The sequence below is a fragment of the Nyctibius grandis genome, chromosome 24 (assembly GCF_013368605.1).
Source record: "Nyctibius grandis isolate bNycGra1 chromosome 24, bNycGra1.pri, whole genome shotgun sequence".
In the NCBI taxonomy this organism is placed as follows: domain Eukaryota; kingdom Metazoa; phylum Chordata; class Aves; order Nyctibiiformes; family Nyctibiidae; genus Nyctibius; species Nyctibius grandis.
This window is the reverse complement of record NC_090681.1, coordinates 4,247,114-4,273,016: the sequence shown is the minus strand read 5'-3', so window position 1 is coordinate 4,273,016 and position 25,903 is coordinate 4,247,114. Positions and strand designations below refer to the sequence as shown.

Sequence of the window (25,903 nt, the reverse complement as noted above, 5' to 3'; positions counted from 1 at the left end):
CCCTGCATCCACCTGGGGCTGCTCCTTGCCCAAAGCAACCCTCAGCCCCACTGAAAGCCATCGCAGGTGGTTACCCCAGCACTGCTTCTTAGGATCTGGGCAAAAAAAGATCTAGTAAAAAAGGGAAGTCAAGCACCAGGGAAGGGGGATAAAAATCGTAGCTTCCCCTCTAGGCATCACAGCCCTGAATTGTCGCAGGCAGGACTCAAGCTGGAGGCCAAACCTATATTTAAATTATATTTATATATATAAAAATAAATATACTTTATATTTTTATATATATTTTTTTATATTTTTAAGATTTAAAATATATTTTAAAAAATATTTTAAAAATATATATTGATATTATTGTCATTATATACCTGGCAGAGCTGCCCTGGTGAGCTGGCTCCCACCTTGCCCCCACAGCCATCGGCACAAGACGCTGCCGGAGCCCCAGTGCAAGGCTCTCTCCGATGTGACCACGGCCAGACAAGGTGAGCGGCACGTACGGAGGCTCAACGTCCTCCTGAGCTCCTGAAAAATCTTTGGGGACAAACCATCTCCCCCCTTTTTCCTCCTCCATTAACCTCCAGAGACTCCCACGGATTTTGACTGGAGTCCTGCCGCAGATTCACAGCTCTTGCGGGTTATTTTTACGGCTATTTTAATTAAAACCAATAAATTCCAGAGGGGAAGAGGGTCTTCCCATGGTGAAATACACTTCGTCGAGTTTGCAGCCTCGGAGTAAATCAAACCGCCGCCGTGAGCAGCCGTGGCTGTAAATCCCCCCCCGATGGACCCGGGGGGATGAGCACCATGAATTTTCCTCCTTAACGGCCTCAGCATCGCTCTCGCCACCTCGATTTGATTTAACTCCTCTCCCCCGAGCAGGGGCTGTTTGGGGGAGGTGGGAGAAGCAGCATCCCCCCGTTACCCACGGCGTGGAGGAGAAAATATGAGCCAAGGCGATGCGACGGAGAGCTTCCTAAGAGGAGCAATCCCCACAGGAGACTCAAGCCAAAATAAAGTGACATCAATAAAATTCAGGGTGCAGAGAGACATCCCAGCTGCCCGAGCACCCTCGCTCCTGCCTGGGGGCTGCCCAGCAGCGCTCTCCCCTCCAGTGTGACCTCCCTGCCTCAGTTTCCCCAGTTTTGGAGCCGATATCCACGGCAATGGCCCAGCTCTGCAAGTGGAGCAGCGACAACCGAATGAACAGCAAAAACCCTTTAAAGATTTTTCCATTTGTTTGATGTATCCGCTGGGTTTATTTTTAACATTCCGGTGGATAAAAAAAAAAAAAAATAAAATAAATAAAATGCCCAAGCTGAGCCGAGAGGACGTGTTTGCTGGAACCTGCCAGGATGATTAGTCCTTCGCCGATAACCCCTTGGCAAAGGGTCAGCGCGGGGGCTCCGGCTGCGCCGGGAGCCAAGCGGAGGGATGAGCCGTCTCCCAAAGAGCTCCTCAGCCACGCTCAGAGCTGGTTTGCTCTCCCCGACCCGACGTTTCCCTCCTGCCAGGAGCCATCGGCAGCCAGACTGCGTCAGAGCCGTGCACAGCAGCCGCTCACCGCCTCGCCCTGGGCCTGGGAGGGTGTTTTCACCCTGGGAAAGGTGTTTAAACCCCTTTAAACCCAGAGGTACCCTCTGCCCCGCCTGGGACCTCCTGGCAAAACCCAGCGCAGGGATGGAAACACCCTCCGAGCAGAAGCATTGTGTGAGGATGGAAAGTGCAGGACCTAAAGCAGCTACAGCACATTACAGCCATCCCGGTGCTCCCAGTTCGGACCAGTACCCATCCCACCAGCCCTTTGGGATGAACCCGGGACCGCTGCCACCAAAACCCATTGCTGCCTCCTCGGTCAGCAGCCCGGGAGCTGGTTACCCTCTGAACCATCGGATGAATGAAAAGCTGTTAATTAATTCCTCCTAGGAGGTTTTATGAGGCTCTTGATGAAATAACTGGGTGCTTCGATACTGCAGGAGCTGAAAACCCCATCTCCAGGACTGAACCTGCTGCTGGCCTGTCCTCCATGTCCTGTGTCCCCTGCTCCGTCCCCCCTGAGCCAAAAACACCCAAAATTGCAGCGAATTGTTCTCCCTGGCTGAGCCAGCTCTGTCCCAGGGCACAGGGCAATGAATTAATCCATCCCCAAGGCGAAGAGGTGATGGAAGCACCCCAAAACCAGCTTCCCACAGCCCCCCACATCCACCGGGTCTCCAGGAAAAATGAGGCTCCTGCCTCTCTGCTTTGCAGACCCTGAAAAGGGGGGAGACCTGCCAGAGGAGGGGGGGATCCTGCCCCAAGGGTGGTAAGCATCCTTGGTACAGGGAAGGTGACCCTCAGCATCCCACAAAGCCCAGGTCTGCTGAGCAGAGGGTGCTGATGGGTCCGTGTTTGCACCCCCACCCTGCAGCATCCCCCTAAAACCCTCATCCTGCAACAGCTTCCCTCCTTATCCCCCCAACGCCCCTCCTTATCCCCCCAACACCCCTCCTTATCCCCAACATCCCTCCTTATCCCCCCAGCATCCCTCTTTATCCCCCCCAACATCCCTCCTAAGCCCCCCAGCATTGCTCCCCAAGTCCCTCTTCAGCATCCCCCCCAAATCCCTCACCCCACAGCAACCCCCACATCCCTCCCCACAAATCTCCCCCCCCCAGCATCCCTCTAAAGCCCCCCACCGACAGCCCCCCTCCAATTGCCTCCCCAAGCCCCCACCCCACAGCATCCCTCCCAAATCCCCCTGCAATACCCCCCCAAACCTCCTCAGCACCCCCCAAACCTCCCCACCATATAGAGGGAGAGCAGGAGGGGGAGAAAAGGCACAGGGTGGGGGGGGATCGGAGAGCCCCCAGCTTTGCTTTGGGGACAAGGGGGATGTTTGTCCGCCCCCCCCCTCTTGTTCCAGACAAAGAAAACCCAAACCAGCCATAGCGCCGAGATACATCACCCCCCCTCCGCAAGCCCAGGACCCCCCCGGGATGCTCGGGGCAGCCCCTGCAGCGCTCACCGGCTCCGGAGGAGGGGGACAGGGAGAGATGGGGACAGGCAGGGATGGCGGGGGGAGGCAGGGATGGAGGGGGGGGAACAGACAGGGATTGGGGAGGGGGAGGCAGGCAGGGATGGGGGAGAGGCAGGGATGGATGGCGGGGGGGGGTTGCAGGTAGGGTCGTGGGGGGTGGGAAGGAAGGCAGGGTTTGGGGTGGGGGGTATCAAGCAGGGGCTGGGAAGGCAGGGACCGAGGGTGGGGGGGGGGTAGGCAGGAATGGGGGGAGGGGAGTGAGACAGCGAGAGGTGGGGAGGACGCAGGTAGGGACCTGGGGGGAGAAAGGCAGGTAGGACCGGAGGGGTGGGGGGGGGCAGAGACCGGGGAGGGCGACAAGGACCTGTCGGGGGGTGAGGGGGGGAAGGCAGGGACAAGGGGAGGGAGGCAGGCAGGGGGCAGGGCCAGCCCCGGCCCCACGTGCTCGGGGACCCGCCGCCTTTATAAGGCGTCCCCGGGCGGCGGGGGGGAGCGGGCGGCGGCGGCGCCGGGCGGGAGCGGGACTCGAACCCTCGGCGCTCGGATGCGCTCGGCGGCAGCGGCGGGGCCGGGGCTGCCCGCGGGCCATGGAGCTGCCCACGGAGCTGCCCACGGAGCTGCCCACGGCCGCCGGCACCGCCTGGGGCAACGGTACCGCCTGGGCCAACGACACGGGGCCGCAGCGGGCCAAGAACGTCAGCTCCATCCTCATCGCCATCGTCATCACCGCGCTCTACTCCGTGGTGTGCGTCGTGGGGCTGCTGGGCAACGTCCTCGTCATGTACGGCATCGTCAGGTGAGAGCGGGGCACCCCGCGGCGCCGGGGGGGCCGGGAGGAGGGGAGCGAGGGGGTGTCTGGGGGCCAGCGTGCACCGGGGGTGGGTGTGTGTCAGGTGTGAGACGGCAGCTGGAGCGAGTGTGCACCGGGACCGAGTGTGTGCTGTGACAGCACCAAGTGTGAGTGTGCACCAGGAGGGAGTGTACATCGGGTGTGAGACAGGAGCAGAAGTGAGTGTGCACCAGGTGTGAACGTGCACCGGGTGTGAGACAGGAGCAGGAGCAAGGGTGGGTGTGCACCGGGTGTGAGACAGGAGCAGAAGTGATTGTGCACCAGGAGTGAGTGTGCACCAGGTGTGAGACAGGAGCAGAAGTGAGTGTGGGTGTGCATCGGGTGTGAGACAGGAGTGAGTGTGCACCAGATGTGAGATAGGAGCAAGGGTGGGTGTGCACCGGGTGTGAGACAGGAGCAGAAGTGAGTGTACACCGGGTGTGAGACAGGAGCAGGAGCAAGGGTGAGTGTGCACCGGGTGTGAGACAGGAGCAGGAGTGAGTGTGCACCAGGAGTGAGACAGGAGCAGGAGTGAGTGTGCACCGGGTGTGAGACAGGACAGGAGTGAGTGTGCACCGGGTGTGACCCAGGAGCAGGAGTGAGTGTGCACCAGGAGTGAGACAGGAGCAGGAGTGAGTGTGCACCAGATGTGAGACAGGAGCAGGAGTGAGTGTGCACCGGGTGTGACCCAGGAGCAGGAGTGAGTGTGCACCAGGAGTGAGACAGGAGCAGGAGTGAGTGTGCACCAGGTGTGAGCCAGGAGTGAGGGTGGGTGTGCACCGGGTGCTTGTAGCAGGGGGTTAGCGCAGGTAGCCCCGAGACGGGTGTACCCGACGGGTGCGACGTGCATGTGAACGGTGCGTGTGCGAGCGCACACGTGTGGGGAGGGTGTCCAGATGTGGTGTGAGAGGAGAGAGCAAAGCCTGTGCACGGAGCAGCACGGGGGGTGCGTGAGAGCTGGCGTTTGGGGGGGGGGAGCTGGGGGCCGCACCCCGACCCCGGGGCCGCGCGTTCCTCACCCCTGCGTGGGCAGCGGGGGCTGGTCCCGCTGCTGGGGTGTTTGTTCCCAACACACAAACGCCGCCGCTGAGAGCTGCCCTGTGCGCAGGGAGGGGCTCACCCCCGAGCCCCCACCCCACAGCTCCCGCTGGTGCCCACCCCACCCCATCACCGGGACCCGAGACGCCCAGGGAGGGAATTACCCACCCCAGCCCCTTCCACCCGCTCGTGTCGGTGCCGTCGGCACCTCCCGCAGCCGCCTGGCTCCTGCTTTTCTCCAACCAAGCCCAGGAGCCCGCGTGGCCCAGCCCCAGCGCCCCATGGCCCAGCCCCAGCTCCCCAAGGCCCAGCCCCAGCGCCCCATGGCCGAGCTGTCCCCCGCCCCCCCAGCACGAGGTACCAGCTCCAGCATCCCGGGAGGCCCCTGAACCCCAGCATCACAGTGGGAAAGCAGGCGCTGGAGCAGGTCCAGGCTTTCCCTGGGCAGGGAGGGGGGGGCTGCGGGGTCTGTGCACCCCAGGACAACCAACAGCATCCCAACGCCCCCCATTTTTAGCAGACGGGGCGCGGCGAGACGCTGCCGCAGCCAGCCTGGCACATCTTCCAGGGTGCAAAATTTCCTGCCCGTACGAGCCACGTCTTTGTCTGAGACACTGGTTGAGCCTCTCTGGGTGAGACGGGTTAACGTGGCCCTGGCTGCGGGTAACATGGGACAATAAAGCCAGGTCTTGCTGACCGCGGGCGCACCGCCGGCCCCGTGGCCCCAGACCCCCCCCAGCAGAGGCAGGAGCTGTGCTCACCCTCACCCCGCTGTCGGGGACAGCGCAGGGACGTCACCCCCTCCAGCCTGGCAGGAGGGAGCAGTGCGCTCGCTGGGTCCCAGCACCCCCTCCCACACCGCAGGGGGCTTGTTCTGGGTGGGGAGGGGGCAGGATTCAGGGGATTAATCCCAACTCCCATTGCCCCAGGGGTTGCTGTAACCCCAGCTGGGGCCAAACCCGGGGGGGGCCAAACCAGACCTTGGAGCTTGATTTAAGCAAACCCCAAGAATTCCCATTTTTAACCATTTCCATCCTCCCCCCCCAGCACTTTCCATTCGTTACAGGAGGTCAGCGCAGCCCGGCACTGCCTGTGCACGAAATAAATGCGGTGACTCACTGGGGGAGGAAGGAAACCAGCCTGAAACATGCCCATCACCCTTGCGCCTGGCTCCCCGCTCTTCCCAGAGCTCTGCTGGGTATTTTTAACCCCCCCGAGAGGGTGGGTGGATGGGGATGGGGACGGGGGTGTCACTCACTGACCCTGCCCGACACTGGATGGTTTTTTTTTTTTTCCTTTAAAAAAAAAAATCAGCCCTAGGCTGAAAAAGCAAATTAAGGTAATTAATTGTTGCAGAGCCACACGCCACGGCCGGTGTCACGGTGAGGGATGGGTGTCATCAGACCCCCTCCGGCTGGTTCTGCTCTCAGAGCAGAGCGAAGGCGTTTCAAAGAGAAGCTTTAGCATGCAAACAACAACATCCTCCCTCATTCCCTCGCTGCGTAGCCTAACGGTAGCCTTGCTTCAGAAAGCCTGACTCTACAGCACCCGCAGAGCCCATCACCGTGGTTTCTAGCCCCCTCCATTTTCCCACCCACCAGCCGATGCTGGAATTCAACATCCCAAGAGATGAATAAACGCCGTCATCCTCCTCATCGCCATCATCCTCTGAGCCCCTGGGGCAGGAGGGGCAGAGCCCAGCCTGGAGATCCACAGGGTCATCGGCAGAGACGCTCCACGTCGGCAGGGTTTAGGCCGGGACTAGTTAGGCTCAACTGGGGGAAACCTGTGTCCATGTGGGATAGGGCTGTGACATGGGCTCAGACCTCGCTGATGGGGAGATGCTGGGCCTTGTGGCCCTGGGGACATCTCCTGGTGTCACGTCCCAGAGCCCATCAACCCCCCGCCAGCTCCCGCCCAGGCTGCGAGGGCATCCCCTCGCTGGGCGCTGGCTCTGTTAAGCCAGGCTCTTCAAGCCCGAGGCGGTGGCTTTTAGCAGCCCCAGGAGTTTTGCGAGTTCTTTTCACTTATTTTACCCCCCGAGAGGTTCAGAGAGCTGAGGGGGTCCCTTCATGGGAGTCCCAGCTCCGTCCCCTCAAACCTCATCTCTCCATCAGCACCTTCCAGGTTGTTTCGTTCAAGTGCGTAATTTCCCAATCAAGGCACTCGCTTAATTGCGATGAGCTCGGCAGCCCCGGGGAGCTCCAGCAGCAGAAGCCGGTTCGCTGTGGGATAAACCTTTCCTGGAGCAGCGGCTTCGTTTGCAGCTCTGGGGGGGGGTCACCACGATGGACCCCCCCACCCTGTGCAGGGGGTTTGACACCAGCACAGCCCCATCCTGCCCGGGGAGGGGGCTACAGCCCCGGACCCCCCGGACCCCCCACCCCTGGCACAGCTGGCAGTGCTTTACCCAGCACGCCGTGAATAACTGATTTTTTTTCCACTTTACTCAAAAAGCAGAGATCAAAGAAGCACAAACCTACCCAAAATGACGATTTTTGAATCCAGGTGAGGCAAAAACCTGACAATAACACAAATCCTCAGCTTTTTGTTTAACCTGGAATGAAGCTAAGAGATGCATTCGCAAAAGCGCTTGGAAAATAACACTAAAGCGACCTGAAAAGGGCTTTTCAAGGAAAAGACCTTTTTTTTTTTTTAATGCTGTATTTAAAATAAAAATAAAAAGTTCCACTGCGACGTTTGCACCCTCAGGCGAGGGGCTGACGATTGCAGCGGGGGTGAAGGAGGAGGGAAGGCTGTTGGAGCTGGGTGCTGGGTCCGAGCTGCTCTTTTCTCCCCAAGATAAAGAGTTTTTGGCAGCCTCCATCCCCTGACTCCCCCAACAGCATCACCCGGGGGGCTCTGCCCCCACCCACGTTCCCCTGACCCTTTGAGGTGGGGAGAAGGATGAAGGGAAGAGAATTGATGCCACCAGGAACCTCTTCCCTACACCAACCCGCTCTCCTGGTCTTCAGCCGAGGTGGCAACAACCATCTGAGATGGGAGCTACTCAATCCCTCACCCCAATTTATTCCATGCACCCCATCATGGGATGATTTTATGATCATGGGATGATTTTATGATCATGTAACGGGATTATTGTACGAGCTGTGCCGGTATCTTGTCATCTGGCAGCCAAGGGGTTATCTTTCCCCCTGTACCAGGGCCGAATTCAGCCCTGCTCTATCTAGGACCGAGCCCCAGCCTGGGTATGTCACACCCAGGTTTAGTCATGCCCAGACGTGCTTGTGTTCAAACTGTTCAAACTGACACTTTTGCTAATTAATTAGGGTGCATCTAAACGAGCTCGGGGCTGCGGAGGATGCTCTGAGCAACGGGGACTTGGCTGGGAGGGAGCGCGAGGGAAGGGTTGGAGCTGCTGGTGGAGTACTGAGCTCAGCCTGGCAAACTGGGGGCTGCCCAGACCCAACCCCGCCGCGTCGCCCTTCGGGGACCCTCGACATCCCCCCCCCGCAGCAGGGACGTGCATCCACTTCAAACCAACCTCTCCACTCAAAGCATCGCCTTGAGCTGCAGGGCTGGATGCTCTGAGGACGCGCACCCATCCCCACCGGCCCCGGCACCCACCACCTCATCCCTTCAGGAAGGGTTTCGGCACTCAGGACCGGGTGTTTCTCCTACCATGATGTGACAAGGACCAGAGCCAATGTGCCAGCCCCGGGTGGCTCGCAGCCCTTGCCCAATGCCCCGGGGAAAGCAGCACCGTGCCCCCGAGCCGTGGCCAAGGCAGCCAGGCTTCCCCCAAGGCTCTGGAGCTCCAGCCTGGCTAATTGGGCTCCTTCCAGATGGCCTGTTTCCGGGGGTAATCGATCCAATTCCTGCCAGTAAACTCGCCAGGGAAGCAAGCTAAGATAATCACGATTTACTGGGTGGAAAATCAGATAAAGGAGGTTTCGGGAGGTAAAGGCCATTGTGCAACTGATTCGGGGAAATGGAGTAAATCGATTTAATTGGAGAAGTGACTTCTCTGAAAATGTCTTCAGTTTTCCTTGGAATAAAGGCAGCCAGGTGTCACCTCCCTGCTCGGGGAAGGGACAACCGCTTCGGTAGGGTCTAAGCCATGTTCTGCAGGTGCTGGATAAGGTCCCGCGTGTGAACGCAACCCCGTGCTCAGGCACCGGCGCTTCAGCACACACTAAAACCACACACGAACACAAGAACTTTCACAACGTGCTCCCTGGTCCACCTGCAAAGGCGCTGAGCACATCGGTGCTGCAGAAGGGCACGTCACAAGGACGTACCTTTGCCCACCCAGGGAAAGCCAGGCTGTGCCTCCTCCTCATCACGGCATGTACACACACCTACTTGGGCACGGTAAGCCAGCCCTGACCACCTGTAACGGCTCCCTTCTCTGCCACCCCCAGGTACACCAAGATGAAGACGGCCACCAACATCTACATCTTCAACCTGGCCCTGGCAGACGCTTTGGCCACCAGCACGTTGCCCTTCCAGAGCGCCAAGTACCTGATGGAGACCTGGCCCTTCGGGGAGCTGCTCTGCAAAGTCGTGCTCTCCATTGACTACTACAACATGTTCACCAGTATCTTCACCCTCACCATGATGAGTGTGGACCGCTACGTCGCCGTGTGCCACCCGGTTAAGGCCTTGGACTTCCGCACGCCGGCCAAGGCCAAGATCATCAATGTCTGCATCTGGGTGCTCTCCTCACTCATTGGGGTGCCCATCATGGCCATGGCAGTCACCAAGTCAAAAGGCAAGTGGTTTCTGGGGAAAGGTCCCCTCCTGTCCCATCTGTCCATCCTGGGGGTGACCTGTCAAACCCAAGTCACCTGGTCCTGTAGCAGGTTTGAGCTTGGTGATGGGCACCCTTCCATGGGACCATAAGCATGGAAAAATCGTCACGGTGTTATTTTCCATCTTGGCTGCAGAGGTTGGAAACTGTCCCAGAAATTGTCCTCCCCCACCTCCAGCCCAACCAGTGCCTCTCCCCAGCTCCCGGGGTGCAAATCAGGTGCCTAAAAACACCCCCAATGGTATTGCAAAGTCCCCAACTGGCCCACACTAGATCTGTAGCTCCTGTGTGAGGACACCAGCCCTCAGCTGCTGGGACAGCTCTGGGCATCTTGAGGAGCAGACAGGTTTCAGTGTAAGGTGACACAGGGACATGTCCACCATGGGGGTTGGGAGGAGGACCAGGAGGGGATGGCCCAGGAGGCTCTGCAGGGAACAAGTCCCTGGGTCACTGCACCCACTACATCCCATCGGCACTCCAAGGGCAGGGGGTTGGTGGCACAAAGCTCCTGGGGAATCTCTGCAAAGAGCTGGCAGGTGGGCACGCATCTCCTTGTGCTTTTAATAAGCATGGATGTGTCCAGCCATGACCAAGCAGCAAGCAGACACTCTACCCGCTCCCTCTTTGATCATCCTCTCTCCCGCAGACGGGATGGTGCTGTGCACGCTCCAGTTTCCCGATCCTCCCATCTACTGGGACACTGTGACCAAGATCTGCGTCTTTATCTTCGCCTTCATGGTCCCCATCTTGGTCATCACCATCTGCTACGGGCTGATGATCCTTCGCCTGAAGAGCGTCCGCCTACTCTCGGGCTCCAAGGAGAAGGACCGCAACCTGCGGCGCATCACGCGCATGGTGCTGGTGGTGGTGGCGGCCTTCATCATCTGTTGGACGCCCATCCACATCTTCGTCATCGTCTGGACGCTGGTGGACATAGACAAGAAGAACCCCTACGTGGTGGCCAGCCTGCACTTCTGCATCGCCCTGGGTTACACCAACAGCAGCCTCAACCCCGTCCTTTACGCTTTCCTGGACGAAAATTTCAAGAGGTGTTTCCGAGAGTTCTGCCTGCCCTTCCGAGCCCGCGGGGACCAGAACAGCTTCTCCCGCGCCAGAAACACCACGCGGGAGCACGTCTCCACCTGCACCCCTTCCGAAGCCCGCAACAAGCCGGCATGACTAGATGTGGGCAGCCTCCAGCGGGGCTGCCGGGGCCACGGAGGGGACGACCTGCGCTCGGAAGTCACCCAGGTCACCACCACGGAGCTCTAGCAGAGCGGTGGCCCGGGCGCTGCTCCATGACGCCGCTGGGTTTTGTTCAGACTGACCGCAGAGCGACTGCAAAGACTTTTGTCATCCTGGAGAACCCAGAATGGGGGGAATCAGGACTCACCAAGCGGCAGGGAGAGGACCAAGCCAAGAGACAACCTGCTCTGCTGCTGCTCCCACCACGGCCGGGGAGAGCCGGCAGCCCCGTCCCTCTGGCCAGGGCTGTCACCCTCCAACGAGTGGCTGTCGGCAAAGCCCACGTGTCCTGGGACACCGTGATTGCAGTGACCATGTGCTTCTCCTCCTGCATGAGCCAAGACGGCACCGCAGCCCATGGCAAGAGGGGACACACTCCTGTGGCAGAAGAGACTGTGATGAGAGGTGATGCCACATCATGGGGCTTCACTCCATCCTGCTCCAAGCTGTGTCCAAAAAATGACCAGAGATGGGAAGAGAAAACGATGCCGCTTCAGAGACAGCGTTATCAAAGAGCTCCAGATCCATGGTGAAATACTGGAGTCCTTCAAACCAGGACAGGCCCCAGAGAACTTTCTACTGTCAATGTCATTCCTGTATTATTTAAAGACCTCTGACTGCAGCCTGGACACGGGTGTGATGGTGGGAACATGGATACGGTCAGGGGATGAGTGGTGGGACAGAGCAGGGCACGTCCCAAGCTCACCCCGTGTCCATGTGCCGATGCCAAATGCCCCCAGCATCCATCAGGGTGACGGGGAACCGCTCCTCACCCATCTGCCTCCAAAGACATGAAGCCCAAGAAAGATCTCATTGCGGGAGCAGATGTAGGGACCTGAGGAGTTTCTCACAGGAGTTTTTTTTTAGTAGAAGATGGGAAAAACATCACCATCATTGCCAAATTCCCCAGCGCAAGTGCAAGCGCTTTGTGTGCCAAAAAAGGACCCTGCAGCCCGTGAGAAGCAGAGGTTTGGGGATTCCATCGCCCAGCACTCATCCGGGTGGAGCAGCCATCCCTCCGAGGAAGCGGCCGAGCTCCAAGGCAGTGTATCCTGCAGGAGCCACCGGCCAGGGACCTCGGGACCACTTTACCTGCCCCTCAACGGTGACCCATGACAAGGTCCTCCCAGCCTTGTGCTCCCCAAATCACCCCCACCAGCCCCGAGCAGCATCCAGGAGCTGCAACTTTTCCTTCCTCTCACCTTCCCACCGCTGTGGCTGTGTCCAGGAGGTCAAACTGGCAGAGGAGGAGGAGGAGGAGGAGGAGGAGGAGGAGGAGGAGGAGGAGGAGGAGGAGGTGGCTGGGAGGGAGCTGTAATAGCATTTAGTGGACAAATTGATGCAGCTGGAGGAAGCAGGCGAGCGCCCGGCTGCACCTGGGGCTCGGGGGCTGCGTGGAGAGCCTGGGTTGCGTCTCTGGTTTTTCCAGTTGCATCAATTTAGCCTAATGAAGGTCATTACCTCTCCTCACCAGCCCCACCTTTCTCCGGAGCCTGTGGAAGTTGCAGCCTCCCCATTAGGAGGGCAGAGCTGCCCAGGCAGCCAAACCCAATTTCTCTTTCAAAGGAACCAAACAGGGTGAAATCGCCCCTTTGGATCTCAAATCAATCGCTGCCGGAGCGCGCGAGAGATCCTCCTCGTCCACCTGCGCCCTGAGCAAAAGCCTCTCGCTCAGTGGTGTATCAGCCCGAACATCTCCAGCTCCCAGCCAGGGCTCCTCAGGATCCCTTTGCAGGCACCCATGGAGTCCTGGGCCACTGGAGAGCCACGCTTGGGCTGCTCATCCCCTGCTGCCACAAGCCCGGCTGTTCGTGGGTGCGGGAGGGCGAGCAGGATGGGCTCCGGGGCAGGAATTGGGGGAAAACCCCCAGGATCCCATGAGGCTGAGCTTCAGCTCCATGAGAAGAGAGACCTTCCATGAGAAGGTGTCCAGAAGTTGTTGGAGACCAGCCTTCAGCTCTCCACCTCCACCCAGCCTGGGGGCAAAACCCTCAGTGACATGTGCTGGGAAAGGTCTTGGTTTGGAGCTGGTCCATGGCCGAGGTCCTGGCAAGGGTGGGATGTCCCGGCAAGGGTGGGATGTCCTGGCAGGAGTGGGAGGTCCCGGCAAGGGTGGGATGTCCTGGCAAGGGTGGGATGTCCCACACTGTGGACCAGGATATCTTGGGTTTCACTCCAGGCTTCAGCATGCAGCTGAATTCCAGCTTGATATCTCAGTTTGGGGGGTAACCCCAAAAATGCGATGACCCAACGTCATTGATCTCTTTAACCCACCTTAGCCTGTGCCTCAGTGTCCCCTAGAAATACCGACCACGTGATGGAGGGCATGAAAGAGAGCAGCGTCTCCAACCGCAGCGGTGAAGGAACTGGGGGACACAGAGGAGGGGAAACCCCATCACCTGGGGACGGGGCACCTCTTCCCCTTCAAGGACACGCCATCGTGGTGGGGGGCACCGAGCCGCGAGTGCCGGGGGGCTGCGGGTTGGCTCAGGACTCTGCGGGCAGCTCGGTCACCCCACAAAGCTCATCGCCCCGACTCCCACCCCACGTGGCCTTAGTTCCACCTGCCCAACCCTGGGAGATGCACCTGCAACGGCCTTAAAGCGGGTGACGAGGCTTCAGGTCATTATTTTTTAAACGCAGCCGCGCTCGGGCGGAGCTGGGAGCCCAGGAGGCAGCGGGGACCGTGGCATCACTTCGCTGAGGTTTTGCTGAATTAAAATAAAAAAGAATATTCCTGGGGAAAAGGGGACGCTGCGCTGGAGCCCTCGCGATGACACGGACCCAGAGCATCACCCGCCTGCCCCTTCCAGCAGCACCCGCCCAAAAACCAGCTCCACCAGCCCCTCGTTTGGGCTGGGAAACTGGTGTCAAGTCCTGACCCAGGGCAACACCGCTGGGAGCTTCTGTGTGCCCACACAGAGCCGTGCCACGGCCGGGATGCTCCGAGGGCACCCGCTGGACACTTATATATAAATATAGATGTACCTCTCTGTCTATAGCTGTGTGAAATTAAAGTGACCCCCCAGATCGCCCCATCCCACCCCCCGCTACTCTGTGTGTGACGGAGCTCGAGCACCGACCGGGACGTCGCCAAGTGCTTCAGCCAATATTTCCAGCTCCAGCCCTGGCGATTTTGGGGCTGTCGATGCATTTCTGTGTAGGAACTGCGCTTTCTAAAAAAAGAAAATAAATAAAATAAGAGGTAACAAGCAGCTTCCAGCACTCCTTTGCCTCTCAGGCACTGACAATGAGCAGGGTCCTGCTCAGGGTGGTGTTTTTGAGAAGAATTACCGCAAAATTCAAGTTTTAAAAACTCTCTTGTACTGGGAAAAAAACCCACCTTCATCCAGCCCTGAGTCCCTTTAGCTGAGGTGATTTTCCACGCCCAGGTAACCAACAGCCTTTGCACCGCACCGATGCTGGTCGTCAAGTTCTAGTTTTATTTTAATAACCCAGCAGCTCAAACCCCGGCCCGAATTACATTTGTAATTTAAATGCAAATGAGGATTTAGTGAAAAATGCAACAGAAAGGGGCGTTGGAGCCTGTAACTCCACTCCTGCTTAATGAGAATTTGGATTTTAAAGTATTTATCACTTCTGCTGATTAATAATAAAATTACAAGCATTATTATGCATATGCAAATGAGTAAATCTGACTTTCTCGGTGAGGACGCGGGCGATACCTCCCACCACCCTCGCTCCAGAGCAGCCCGGGGTGGGTTCAGGCTCTCACCCCTGACGAGACGCTTCTTGACTCGTTGACCCAACATGTTCCTCTACCAGCAGCCACCCCAGCCCATCACACACCCCAGTTACACTGGGATATACTGGTCAGCTTCCCAGCCTTAATGACAACACTCAGGGAGGCGAAACTGCCCGGCGCAATGACCCAACTCCCTCCTTCCTTTGCAGACCCCTCATTAAAGATCTGAGCGACCCGACTCGCTGCAGCAGGCTGGTTAATTAGTCAGTTCCCAAAGCTTGGCCATAATTAAAGCTCGTTTCCTCTTCAAGACAGGAAAAGGAGGACAAGAAATCAACTCAGTATCCCCCAAACCCTCTTGAAGACACGATTCCCTCCCGGCAGATCCTGCAGGAGCATCGCACAGGTAATATTTTATATCCAAAAAAGCAACACGTTAAAAAAATAAGGGGAAAAAACCCCCCGCCCATCGCTCAGACAACACAAAGTGCTTTTATTCTGGAGACAAAAGAGCTTCACACCACCAGAGCTCATCCTCCGCGGATGCTAAAGCCCCAAATCCCACGTTCCCACCTTTTTATCTGTAAATTAAAAGCTTTTTACGCACTTCAAATAGCAACAGACGGGGACAGGGAGCGCAGGGTCGGAGCCACCGACGGGGGAACCCCCGGAATGAGGAAGGGTCTGGCTGTGCCCGCGGTGGAAAACCTCCGCCGTGCACCCAGACAGGCCCTGGCACAGCTGGGGTCCAACCAGACCCCACCACAGGACCCAAATTCCTCCTCCTCATCCCCCAAAACGCCACCGCCTCGCTCCGTCGCCGCAAAAACCTCGTTAATGAGACGTTTCCCTTTCCTCAATTACGCCGTTTTCCTTCGCCCACCCTCTCCCCCCCCATGTGGGGGCTCATCCTTCCCCCGATTTCCATCACCTTCCCATTGAAGTGTCACTCTGGCTCCCAAGGCAATGAGGGCTGATTCATCCGCCCTGAATATTTTAAACCCTATTGTTCTCCCCAGCCCCTTTTTTTCCCCCTTTTCCTTGAAAATACCAACACGCTCCCTCCTCACCAGAGGATGTTTTCCCCTTCCCAGGAGCAGCCCCTCGAGGACGGGTGGATGGGAATGATCCCATCCCATTTGGGAACGATCGGGGTTTTGGCCCTGGCTGCAGGAGCTGGAGGAGGGAATTGCATCAGCTCCTTGGGGGGGAACCACACAGGGTGGTACCACCAACCCCGGTCCTGCTCGTGCTACAAGAAATTGCCCAAACCTGGGGGCGGGATGCAAAAACCTGCCCATGCGAAGGGGATGGGGAACAACTGGGAGCACTGGGAGCACTGGGATGGGGGTTCCTGGCTCACACTGTAGGGAAAATGGGGAGGAGGTGGTTGGGCAGGACCAGCACGAGCCAACGCCTCCGTAAGGGTGTTCCCGAGGCGACCGCCTGGGGACGTGGTGCCTGGGCCAGGCTGGTCGGGTCCCTCGGGTCCCTCCCCGGCTGCTCCGCGCGTCCCCTTCCCCTCCGTGCTGGCAGCAAGGACTCGGGGGGCTCCAGCCCTCTTCAGGGCGAGTTTTGTCCTTCCTAAAATCATTTCTGTGGGGTTTCGAACAGGACATCCCCTCTACAGAGCCCTTACCCTCTTCAGCAGGCATCCACACCCCCCAGGCATCGCACCAAACCCCACACCTCAAATCCCAAACCCCACACCCAGCTTAACTGGCACTTTAACCCGCCTGCCTCCAACCCCAACCCCAACCCAGCCGGGGCCGGAGCCGCCTCCTTCCACCCGAGCACTGGGAGCCCCGAGAAGCTGCTCTTCCAACCCCAGCAGCCACTGTGGCTCGTCAGCATCGCCCCGATGCCGGAGCAGTCCCACATCTCCCTTCATTAAGTCTCTCTGCATTTCTCAGCTATAAATAGGTCGTCGAGGTTCAAAGTGAAGGGTGAGAAGACACGTGGAAAGCGGCCACCAAAGCAGGACTTTGCAGAGTCGTCTGTGGCACGGTGGCATCAGTGGGCTTGGAAAAAGGGGGGCAAAGCAGCTCAGGGTGGGGTGGGTTATTTTTTGCTGGACCCCCACCCGCTCTACGTTACTTTATAAAGTCAAAGCTCGTCCTTCCCCAGCCCTAAAGATGTGGGAGCAGCGGAGGCAAGAGGCCACCGGTACCCACCAGCCACCTGCCCAAAGCTCATCCCCAGCCGGAGGCTCATTAAGGAACCTGCTCCCTCCCAAACTAATTAAGAGTGAACAGACACCGGGGGCTCCGGTCACACCAGGATGTGGAAATTCGCTCCCTTGGTGCCAGTCTCTGAGCTGGAGCACACACGAGTCCAGCTCAGCTCCGACGTGCCAAGGCACCTTCCAGCCGTGCTGGGGGGCTCAGCTGTGGCTCTGGAGGCCCAAATATGGCAGGAACAGGGGTCTCATGGGGACAGGGAGGGTCTCATGGGGACAGGGAGGGTCCCATGGGGACCTTTCCCCAGGCCAGCGGTCCCCAGCGCCTTCCCCTGCTGCCATCCCGTGGCTGTGTCCCACAACTGCACACACGCACACCCACGTATGGCACCGGACAAGGCCATGGCCAGGCTGGGACCACGGCAGCACCCAAGGGTGGCCCCGCAGCCCTACAGAGCAGGCACCCATCTCGACCTGTCCCCAAGCGCCACGGCCACAGAGGACTGGTCCCAGGGGTGGCAGGAGGCCAAGGTGTCCCCAAGTCCATCCCCATGTGCCCCTTGAGCGCCGGCTGAAGGATGCTGAGCCCCTGCTCAGTGCTGGGCTCCCCTCCCTGGGGCCACCCCGGTGCAGATGCCAAAGCTCAGCTGGCAGCGTGGCTCCCGTGGCAGCTCGGGGACAGGAACGTGGCAGAGTTTACGGAGAGGGGTGGCAGGAGGGGACAGGAGCACCCTCAGACGTGATCCCAGAGCATTTGCCCACGGGAGGAGGGCTGCCCACCACTCTGAACCACAGGAAAAACCCCCTGGTTTTATCAAAACTCAGTTTATTCCAAATGTTAAAAGATTAACAGGTTTTTTTTCCCCTCTCTTCCTCAATGAATCAACCAAAATACTTTACATTTTCTTTTTAAAAAAAAATTCAACCTATTCTCAGCCATTGTACAAGCCCCAGCCCCCCCCACCCTGCACACACACCCCCTGTTTCCCCCTATTGCTATAACTTAACATATAAAATTCTTGGCAAACCCCCCTCTCAGTCCAGGTACCTGGAAGGCAGCACGGAAAGAGAAGCCGGGGCAGGCCAGGCGCAGGGAGCGAGCCCAGTTGGACCGAGACTGGAGGCGATGGGGAGGAGGGAGCCCCGTTTCTGAGCGATTCGATGCATAGCTGGGGTTTGGTCGTCTTCTCAGCAAGGCCCTACCAGCAAATGAAGTCCCTTCCTCAGCAAAGGAAAGAGGAAAAAAATTAAAAGAACAAAGTCCCCACCCGTGGGATGGATTTTGTTGGGTTTCCGATGAGAGCGGCTGGGACTGCCCAAAGCAGCGGCTGCGGCCTCGCTGCCGGGGGGTTGGCTCAGGTCTGTAGGTGGTGATGGGTGGGAGGCAGGACCCCCCTTTTCCAGCAGCCACAGCTCTGTGCACAGCACAGGCCATCGTCCAGCGGCGTTGCCGCTCGCAGGCTCCCGGCAGCATCTCCCCAGCGCAGCTGCGAGCGTTGGGAGTGAGGAGGGAGCTCCCCGGGAGCTGAGGGGTCAGCCAGCACGAGCCCAGAGGGGTTTGGTGGCGGCAGCAGACAAATCCGAGTCAGAGAGGTACAAAATGTTGGGGTTAAGGGGATGGAGGAGCACCCAGAGATGGGGAACACAAGGACCTCAGGAAGCCTGATGCCCAAACCCTTTGGTGTAGTGAAGAACAAGCCCCGCAGCTTTGTCAGGCCAAGAATTATTAAAAAAAAAACAACCAGATGAGAAGTGGAAACCCCACCCAGCCACAGCGCTGGGACCAGTTTAGGACCACGCCGACCCGGGGGAGCTGACAGAGCACCGGGCACCACGGGAAGACAGACACACGCTTGCAGGGAGAAACCACGAGCACCCCTGAAGAGCCCTGCTCCAGCCACGCAGGCGCTGCCGGGCCCGGCGCCGGGAGCCTCCCACCCTCCCCACGAGATCGGAGCTGGAAACTGGTCGCCCAGTCGGGGTGGAAGGTGGGGGTGTGTGCGCGGGTCCTGCGATCCCGCTGGGCTCGGCTGCGCGGCGTCACTTCATCAACTCAGCTCCTTGTCCTTGACCAGCAGCACCGTGTGTTGGCCGCCGCTGGACACGGCCAGGACTGTGCGGTTTTCCAGCTGCTTGCCCGTCATCTCCACGGGGCTCCAGACGTCGTCCTCCTCCCCTGTGCCCAGCTGGTAGTTGGTGCCCATGCCCCAGGCGAACGCTCGTCCTGCAACGGAGGTGACGCCAAGTTTTGACTTGCAAGTGGCTGCAGGATGGGGTAGGAAGGGGACCCAGCAGCCAAACCCCAGGGGACTTCACACCCGGGCAGGGGGACAAGCAATGGGTGCCAGAGACGCAGGCAGGAGGAAGAGGAGCAACTCAAAGAGGCGTTTCATCCCACAGCCAAGGCAGCGTTTCGCCCCCGGGGAGGAAACCAAATCCATCATCCCACTACAAACCCTCCTTCCCACAGCCACGGGCTGCAGAGGCCACGGACAAGCAGGCGCAGCACCAGAGCACGGAGGTCTCGTGACAGCTGGAGTTCAGGGTGCAGAGAAGGGACCAGCAGGCCAACGACCCCCTCCTGGTCAACACCCTGTTACGAACCTTGCTGCCAAGGGCCCACAAAAATATTTGAGCAGCTGCTGCCCAGCTGCCCCTGGGCTGGGTGTTTGGCAGGGGCTGCATCCGCACCAGGACCTGGCTCCAGTCCCGACCCAGCCAGCAGCGTGTGATGGTGTGTGGGGCAGGGTGGATCTGGGGGGGCCAAGGTGGAGGGATGAGGGGTGGGGGGGTACATGGTGCAGCGTTCCCAACCCCATGGAGGCCCCCCGCACTCACCGTCACTGCTCACGGCGTAGCCCACCGATGCGCCGCACGCGACGGAAGAGATGCTGGGGAGCTCCGGGATGACCGTGGGCGTGCTCTTCTCCTCCGCCCCGGCACCCAGGCCCAGCCGGCCGTACTCTGCCCTGCCCAGGCTGTAGGCTTTACCTGGAGCACAACACACGCACAGGAGAGGTGACTCGAGGTGGGCAGAAGCCCGCAGCAGGCCATAGCTGGACCCTCTCCCCCTGGTCTGGCTCCTGGAGGAGCATCAACTCCTTCCTACCACACCCTAGATCCCAACCAGGAGGTGCAGGGTGGGATAAGACACCCTGGAGCTCCCCAAAATCACTAGTGATTCTGGGTTCCTGTCATCCTCCCTGCCCGTCACTGCAAATTCATGCCACCCTTGTTGCCTTGAACACCGAGGACTTGGAGGGCTCCAGCACGTCACCCTCACCCCAATACCGCCCCAGATGGGAAGAGGGTCGTGGGAGTCCCCCCTGCCCCACTTTGTGTGGCTCCCAGCCCTCTTGTCACACCAGCGCTCACCCTCCGAGTCGACGCACACCGTGTGGTGCTGCCCGCCGGAGAAGCCGACCCAGGACTTGGTGGAGTTCTTGAAGCACGTCAGGTTCTGTGGGGAGAAGCAGGGCTCGGTGCCCTGGGTCCCTGCGGGGAGGGACACACAAACGCAGGCAGATCAGGTCTGTGGGCATGGACAGCCCAGGCCAGGCACCGGCACTGAGCCATCCACCCTGGGGTTCACCCCACCAGAGACTACCACAGCCCCCCTGAAATCAGATTTCAGTGGGTGCTTGGTGTTCAGGATCTGGGGTGCCCAGCAGCATCCTCCCACCAGACCAGGGCAGCACAGGACCAGGAAGTCCCCAGTCAGACCAAAGCAGGCAGGAGATGTGGAGGGACGTAAGCAAGCTCACCCAGCTGGTGGTAGTTGGAGAGGCCGAATCCGTAGATGTGTCCCTCCCGCGTGACGGCGAAGGTGAAATAAGCCCCACAAAAGGCGTCCTGGAAGCGCATTTTGCCTCTGTTGCCTTTGCCTCTGACAGGGACGCGCTGGGGGACCAGCAGGCGCTCTGGGGGCAGGAGACAAGGCGTCAAAGTCTAGTGATTTACACCCTTTCCATCCCCTCTAAGATCCAGCTCACTGAATCCAAGCAACCGATTTACACACAAGCCCTTGGGAAGAGACTGGGTCTCTTTGCTCCTCTGCACAGCGCAGAGCTGGGGCCGCAGGACGCAGCACCGCCCGCCTCCGAGCACCAAAGCAACTCACGCAGCCCCTTCCTTCCTCCTCGGTTGGCAAAGAGCGCCGGCACTCTCCCCAGCTGGCCCTGCTCGCCGCAGCCGCACGTGAAGAGGTCACCGTCCACCGTCAGCATCACCAAGTGGTCATTCCCTGGGAGGAGAGGAGGGAAGCAGGAGTCACGTTCCACATCCCCCAGGAACCCAGCAAGACCCAGGGGCTGAGATCCCACACGTACACCCCAGCTGTCCCAGCTTTCTAGAATTCAGTGGGGTTTCCAGCACCAGGTACCTTGACACCAGCTTCTGGCACAACTTAAAACCCCAGGATCTCGCTCTTCCTGATCCCAATTCCCCAACTGAAGCTCCAAAGAAGTTCCTCTGGGAAGGTTTAGGGGCACAGGAGCCCCCCCAGCCTCACCTGAGCCCTGGATGAGTTCTCTGGCTGCTCTGCTCAGCTTTCTCAAGTGTAGAAGAGGGTGAGGGCTTTGACCCCACGGGGCCACAGTTAGGGCACTCTTGTAAGGCATTTTACATCAGATTGGGTCAAATATTAACAACATCATTGGGGCTAGGAGAGACACAAGGCCTGTTCTCTCAGGAGCTAGAGGAGAGCAAGCACACCCTCGTACTTGGCTCGGAGCAGCCAAGAGGGAGGGAAAGGACATGGACCTTCTGGACCTTCACCGTCTCCCGAGGGTTGCAACAGCCTCGTGCACCAGCCTGACCCACACGCACGCCGGGACCTTGCTCACCTGAGACAATTTTAACGATGGGTGCACTGAGCTGGAGCAGCACGGGAACGGAGCTCGTCTTCATGGGCTCCAGCAAGCCGATCACCCCGTTGTTATCCTGGGGGGAGACACAGACGCGGGGACATGAGTCGCAGAAGCAGCAACTATCAGCAGAGCTTCCGGCGTCCCGAGAAACCAACATACCCGGAAAGAGCCCCAGACAAAAACCCTGCCATCCTCCGTCAGCGCGGCCGTGTGACTGTCCCCTGCAGAGACCTGCACCACCTTTTCCTGCAGCTCCACCAGCCCCGGCATGGTCTCTGACCCTTCCGCCGAGGTGTCGCGCCCGAGGGCGCCTTCATCGTTGCAGCCAAAGGTGTAGATCTGCAGATAGAGAGCGAGATGGTCAGGATGGGACCCAGAGAGGCAAGAGGTTGACTGGGAAGCCATGGGACACAGACCCACTGGGCTGAATTATCCCCTTGACCCCCTAAAATGTTGTGGTCCATGGCAAGGAGACCATGCTCATCTCCGGAGCTGGAATGAGCTACACGTCTGGGCAGAGCAGGGTCCGATTCAGCCCCCCTGCGCCAGGACACGTCCCCGAGCTTGCGGGGAAGTGCGGCTCAGCCTCCCCACGCCCCTTCCACGCTGCCCCCTTCACGCTGCACTCACTTTTCCCGTCTGGCTGAGGCACACTGTGTGCATCCCTCCAGCTTCCACCTGCACCATCATCTCCGGCAGCGGCACCAGCGCCGGCCTCCTCCTCTCCATCACGTCCTCCCCCAGGCCCAGCTGACCGACATCCCCCTGCCCCAGCGTCAGCACCAGGCCGGGCTGCGTCCGGTGGGACGGGTGACAAACTGCGGGGCAGAAGGGGGATAAATAATGTATATAACATACAGGGGGAACAACCCTTCCATTAAAGCTGGTCCTGGGGAACGGGGAGGGAAAACTCCCAGGGATTTATTCTTACCTTTAACCTTCTTCCTTCCAGAAGACTCTTCATCTGGCACCGGGGTCTTCTTCGCAGTGCGTTTCCCTGGCATGGTGCCTCGGATCTAAACACCAAAGACGCCCTGTCAGGGGGTCACCCACGGCGCTGTCAGTTGTTTGGGGTCTTTTTCTCCCCTTCTACTCTAAAATCACCGTGGATCTCCTGAGGGACCAGTGACTGAATTAGGATTTGAGCACCCATCTCCGCCCCAACTTCGGAAAAACATAGGGGTTTTTTTGCGTGTTTTGCCCACTCTCACGCAAGGGGAAGCCCCTCCACCAGGCAAGGGAGGGCTCCAGCCCCGGGCCTGCCCTCCCCAGCGCCGGGGCCCACGTACTCCCCACCCCACGCAGGACCACGCGGGGGGAAGGAGCACGCCGAGAGCTTCCCCCCGGACCGAGCCGTGCCGGTACCCGGCCCCACGACCCGCGTGGGCCACCTTACGTCACTTCCCCCCCCCCCCGGCCGTTTGAATCCCCCGCCCCCCCCCCCCCCCCCCCCGCCGCCTCACGTGGGGCCGCGCAGGCCCCGCGGCCCGGCCCGGCCTTTCCTCTCGCCGGCTGCCGCTCGCCGCAGCGGCCGGACGCACCGAGGGCGGGCCGGGGCTCGGCGGGACGCCCCCACTCCCTCGCCCCGTCCCCCTCTCCCCCTCCGCTCTCCACCTGCCGCCCCCGGGGCCGCGCCGCGCTCCCACCGCCGCTCCGCCGCCGGCCGGGCCGCCGCCGCGCTCCGTCACTGCGCATGCGCGGGGGCAGAGCGGCCCCCGGGCTGGGCACAGCGCCCCCTGCCGGCCGGCGGCTCCGCGGGCAGGGCCGGGAGTACGGGCGGGGGGGCAGTGCGGGGAGGGGGGCAGTGCGGGCATGGGGGGCAATGCGGGCAGGGGGCAGTATGGGCAGCACCGAGTCCTGCCTGCAGCAGCGATTCCTGTCTCTTACCCAACGTGATGAGCCTTTTCCACACACCCCCCCCCGCCCCCTCCATCAGTTCTCCTCCAGCTAATGCTGCACCCCCCCCTCCGGCTGCCCCACACCTCCACCGTCCCTTTGCCACACAACAGCCCTGGTTTTTACAGAAATCAAGTTCCCAATCACACGCCAGGCTCACAGCCCAGCCCCATGGACCCTCCTCTAAGCACATCCTAGTCCTGGTGTGCCCGTGCCACTCCTGGAGCCTGAAACGCCCCCCCCCCCCCGAGGGGCACAACCACATCTTCATCAGTTACTCCAGGCATACGCTTGATGAGCTGACGCACATCCCCTGCCTGAGCTTTTCCCTTCGGGTTTGAGGTGGGGTGAGGGCAGGACAGCCAGCCAGCTGCTCATTAATCTGTGTTTTAACACTTTATTTAATAACATGGGTTTGAGAGGAGTTTCTGCACCTCTCACCATCCCACTCCACAAAGGACACATGATTAGCACACGGGAATCCCACTTCTGACACCAAGTGAGAGGCACCAACAGGAGTGTCCAGGATTTCTTTTATATTCCAGGACTAACCAAGCCATCACTCACAAAGAAATGTACACCAAGCACAAAAAGTCAAGTTTATTTAGTTCTCTGCTGCAGCTAGATACAGGTTTACAATCAATAATTTAAGGATTTACTTCAGGTAACACATACACAAATCACTGCTCCTGCCCACGTCCCAGGAGCCACCCCTCCAGTACTAGTTTCCCCCAGAACGTCCTCGCCACACTCCAAGCCACATCGAGCTGGATCACATCTTCCCCAACAGCTGGCATCAACCTCTGGTTGTTACTCAGGCCGGTACTCTCAATATACTCACCCTCTCCCACTAGACAAGTGGATTCTTTCCTGTCGTTAGCATCTCATCACAATCGGTGTCTACAACCATTTAGAAAAAAAATAAAGAAAGCTATTAGGACAAAAAAAAAATAAAGCTTTCTACTTGGCAGCAAGCATATTACCTGATCATCACATAACTAATGGGTTAAGTCCAGCCACGTGTTCCCAGTCCTAAGCAAGCTCAACATGTGCCTACCACGTGTCTTCCCCCAGTATTACCCCAGTGCTCCACCACACACATTAATGACACAATCTTCTTCGCAGCAGGTAAAAAATCTGCTGGGGCTGATTAATATGAAAGATCCCCAACCTTATCAAACAAATACCGTTCACCTCCACTTCACCAAGGACTTTTTCCCCCGGCTCTTTAGGAAGATTCAGGAAATCAGCCTCTTTCCCCCACCCATCCACAGTCCAACAAAATCTTAGAAACTAAGGAATGCCTAAGCTAAGCTTTCGCTGTTAAACAACGCCTTTTAAGCCTGCATTGGTATTCAATTACTTTAAGCCGATCCAATTCAGTTTCCATAAACCACTTAGACACAGCTCAAGCTTATTTAAAGTATAAACTATTAAGAGAACCGTGTAACTACACACATTATTAGTACAATATTACTCACCTTCCAAATCAGTGCTCCACTCACTTCGAATTTCTCAAGTTTAGAACTGCAAATAATAAAGAAAAGGTATTTTAAGTAATTGCTCAAGGGTTTCTCCCCCTGCCCCGCCGTGCAGGCTGGCACGTGTCCCCCACGCCCCCCCCAAAGCCATGTGCGGTGGCAGAGCTGTTTCCCGCATGGTTTATCTCCTCCGTCACCGCCCGAGGGCTCAGAGAAGCGGTAGGAATATGCAGGCTGCAGGCTCAAGGCCCGGCTTGTTCTCCAACGTCGTGGAAAGGGACTGTACGTCACGGGCCCGAAGGCCTACGCTCCCATGCGCCACACGGACAGAGCCAGGAGAGAGCGACTTCTCCGGATATCCACGTTGGGGTCGTGTTTTAAAGCACGGCGGCCGCCTTCACCCCCAAACCCACACACGTCCCCGCTTTCCTCCGCTCCCCGAGTCACACAGAGCTCGCAGATGGGATACTCACATCGCGGGCGAGGCCAGGGCAGGCGGCAGCACAGCCTGAGGGAAGAGAAGGAGAAAACAGTGAGGAGCGGCTGAGGGGAGTGTGGGCCCAGGGTGTCCGCTCAGCGGCACCAGGCACCCAGCGAAGGCCACGCACGGCACGGAAACAGGGACGTGGTGTCCCTACAGCTGGCCGCAGGGACCCCACGCTCCAGCGAAGGCGGGGAGGGAAGGGTGTAGAAGGAGGAGGCCGCGGCCCTGCCGCGATCACACCAACCTGCAGCCCCGCCGCCCGCCGCAAAGAAAGAGAGCGACTGCACGCGCTTGGCGGTATTTATAGGGTGGGAGGGGGCGGGGCTAAAGGGCGCATGCGTATGAGCGCGGAGCAAGGGGGCGGGGCAAGCGGCGCGTGCGCAGAGTGAGGGC

General features: G+C 59.1%; 2 protein-coding genes, 1 long non-coding RNA gene and 1 other non-coding gene across 6 annotated transcripts; 1 reads left to right on the top strand and 3 right to left on the bottom strand.

Moving 5' to 3' along the window:
* The first annotated feature begins 3,597 nt into the window (after nucleotides 1–3,597).
* Nucleotides 3,598–10,830, top strand: OPRD1 (opioid receptor delta 1). Of its 2 annotated transcripts, none has more exons than XM_068417806.1 (3): nucleotides 3,598–3,806; nucleotides 9,263–9,612; nucleotides 10,298–10,830. In XM_068417806.1, exons 1-3 carry the CDS (start codon nucleotides 3,598–3,600, stop codon nucleotides 10,828–10,830), a joined length of 1,092 nt encoding a protein of 363 aa, XP_068273907.1. The 2 variants fall into 2 exon arrangements, with proteins under 2 accessions (XP_068273907.1, XP_068273908.1); XM_068417807.1 differs by having other exon boundaries at nucleotides 3,760–3,791.
* A 6,944-nt stretch (nucleotides 10,831–17,774) lies between these two features.
* RCC1 (regulator of chromosome condensation 1) lies at nucleotides 17,775–23,327 on the bottom strand. Of its 2 annotated transcripts, none has more exons than XM_068417884.1 (10): nucleotides 23,264–23,327; nucleotides 22,581–22,665; nucleotides 22,280–22,467; nucleotides 21,809–21,988; nucleotides 21,626–21,722; nucleotides 20,902–21,024; nucleotides 20,546–20,701; nucleotides 20,157–20,276; nucleotides 19,620–19,772; nucleotides 17,775–19,005 (listed from the first exon to the last, which is right to left on the bottom strand). In XM_068417884.1, exons 2-10 carry the CDS (start codon nucleotides 22,651–22,653, stop codon nucleotides 18,830–18,832), a joined length of 1,266 nt encoding a protein of 421 aa, XP_068273985.1. In that variant the 5' UTR covers nucleotides 22,654–22,665; nucleotides 23,264–23,327; the 3' UTR covers nucleotides 17,775–18,829. The 2 variants fall into 2 exon arrangements, with proteins under 2 accessions (XP_068273985.1, XP_068273987.1); XM_068417886.1 differs by having other exon boundaries at nucleotides 22,581–22,763; nucleotides 23,264–23,321.
* A 794-nt stretch (nucleotides 23,328–24,121) lies between these two features.
* Nucleotides 24,122–25,794, bottom strand: LOC137673293 (uncharacterized). Its single transcript, XR_011049710.1, has 4 exons — nucleotides 25,755–25,794; nucleotides 25,500–25,534; nucleotides 25,027–25,072; nucleotides 24,122–24,445 (listed from the first exon to the last, which is right to left on the bottom strand). It is a non-coding gene; the product is annotated as an uncharacterized lncRNA (long non-coding RNA).
* LOC137673355 (small nucleolar RNA SNORA73 family) lies at nucleotides 25,190–25,394 on the bottom strand. Its single transcript, XR_011049728.1, has one exon. It is a non-coding gene; the product is annotated as a small nucleolar RNA SNORA73 family (small nucleolar RNA).
* Nucleotides 25,795–25,903: the final 109 nt, after the last annotated feature.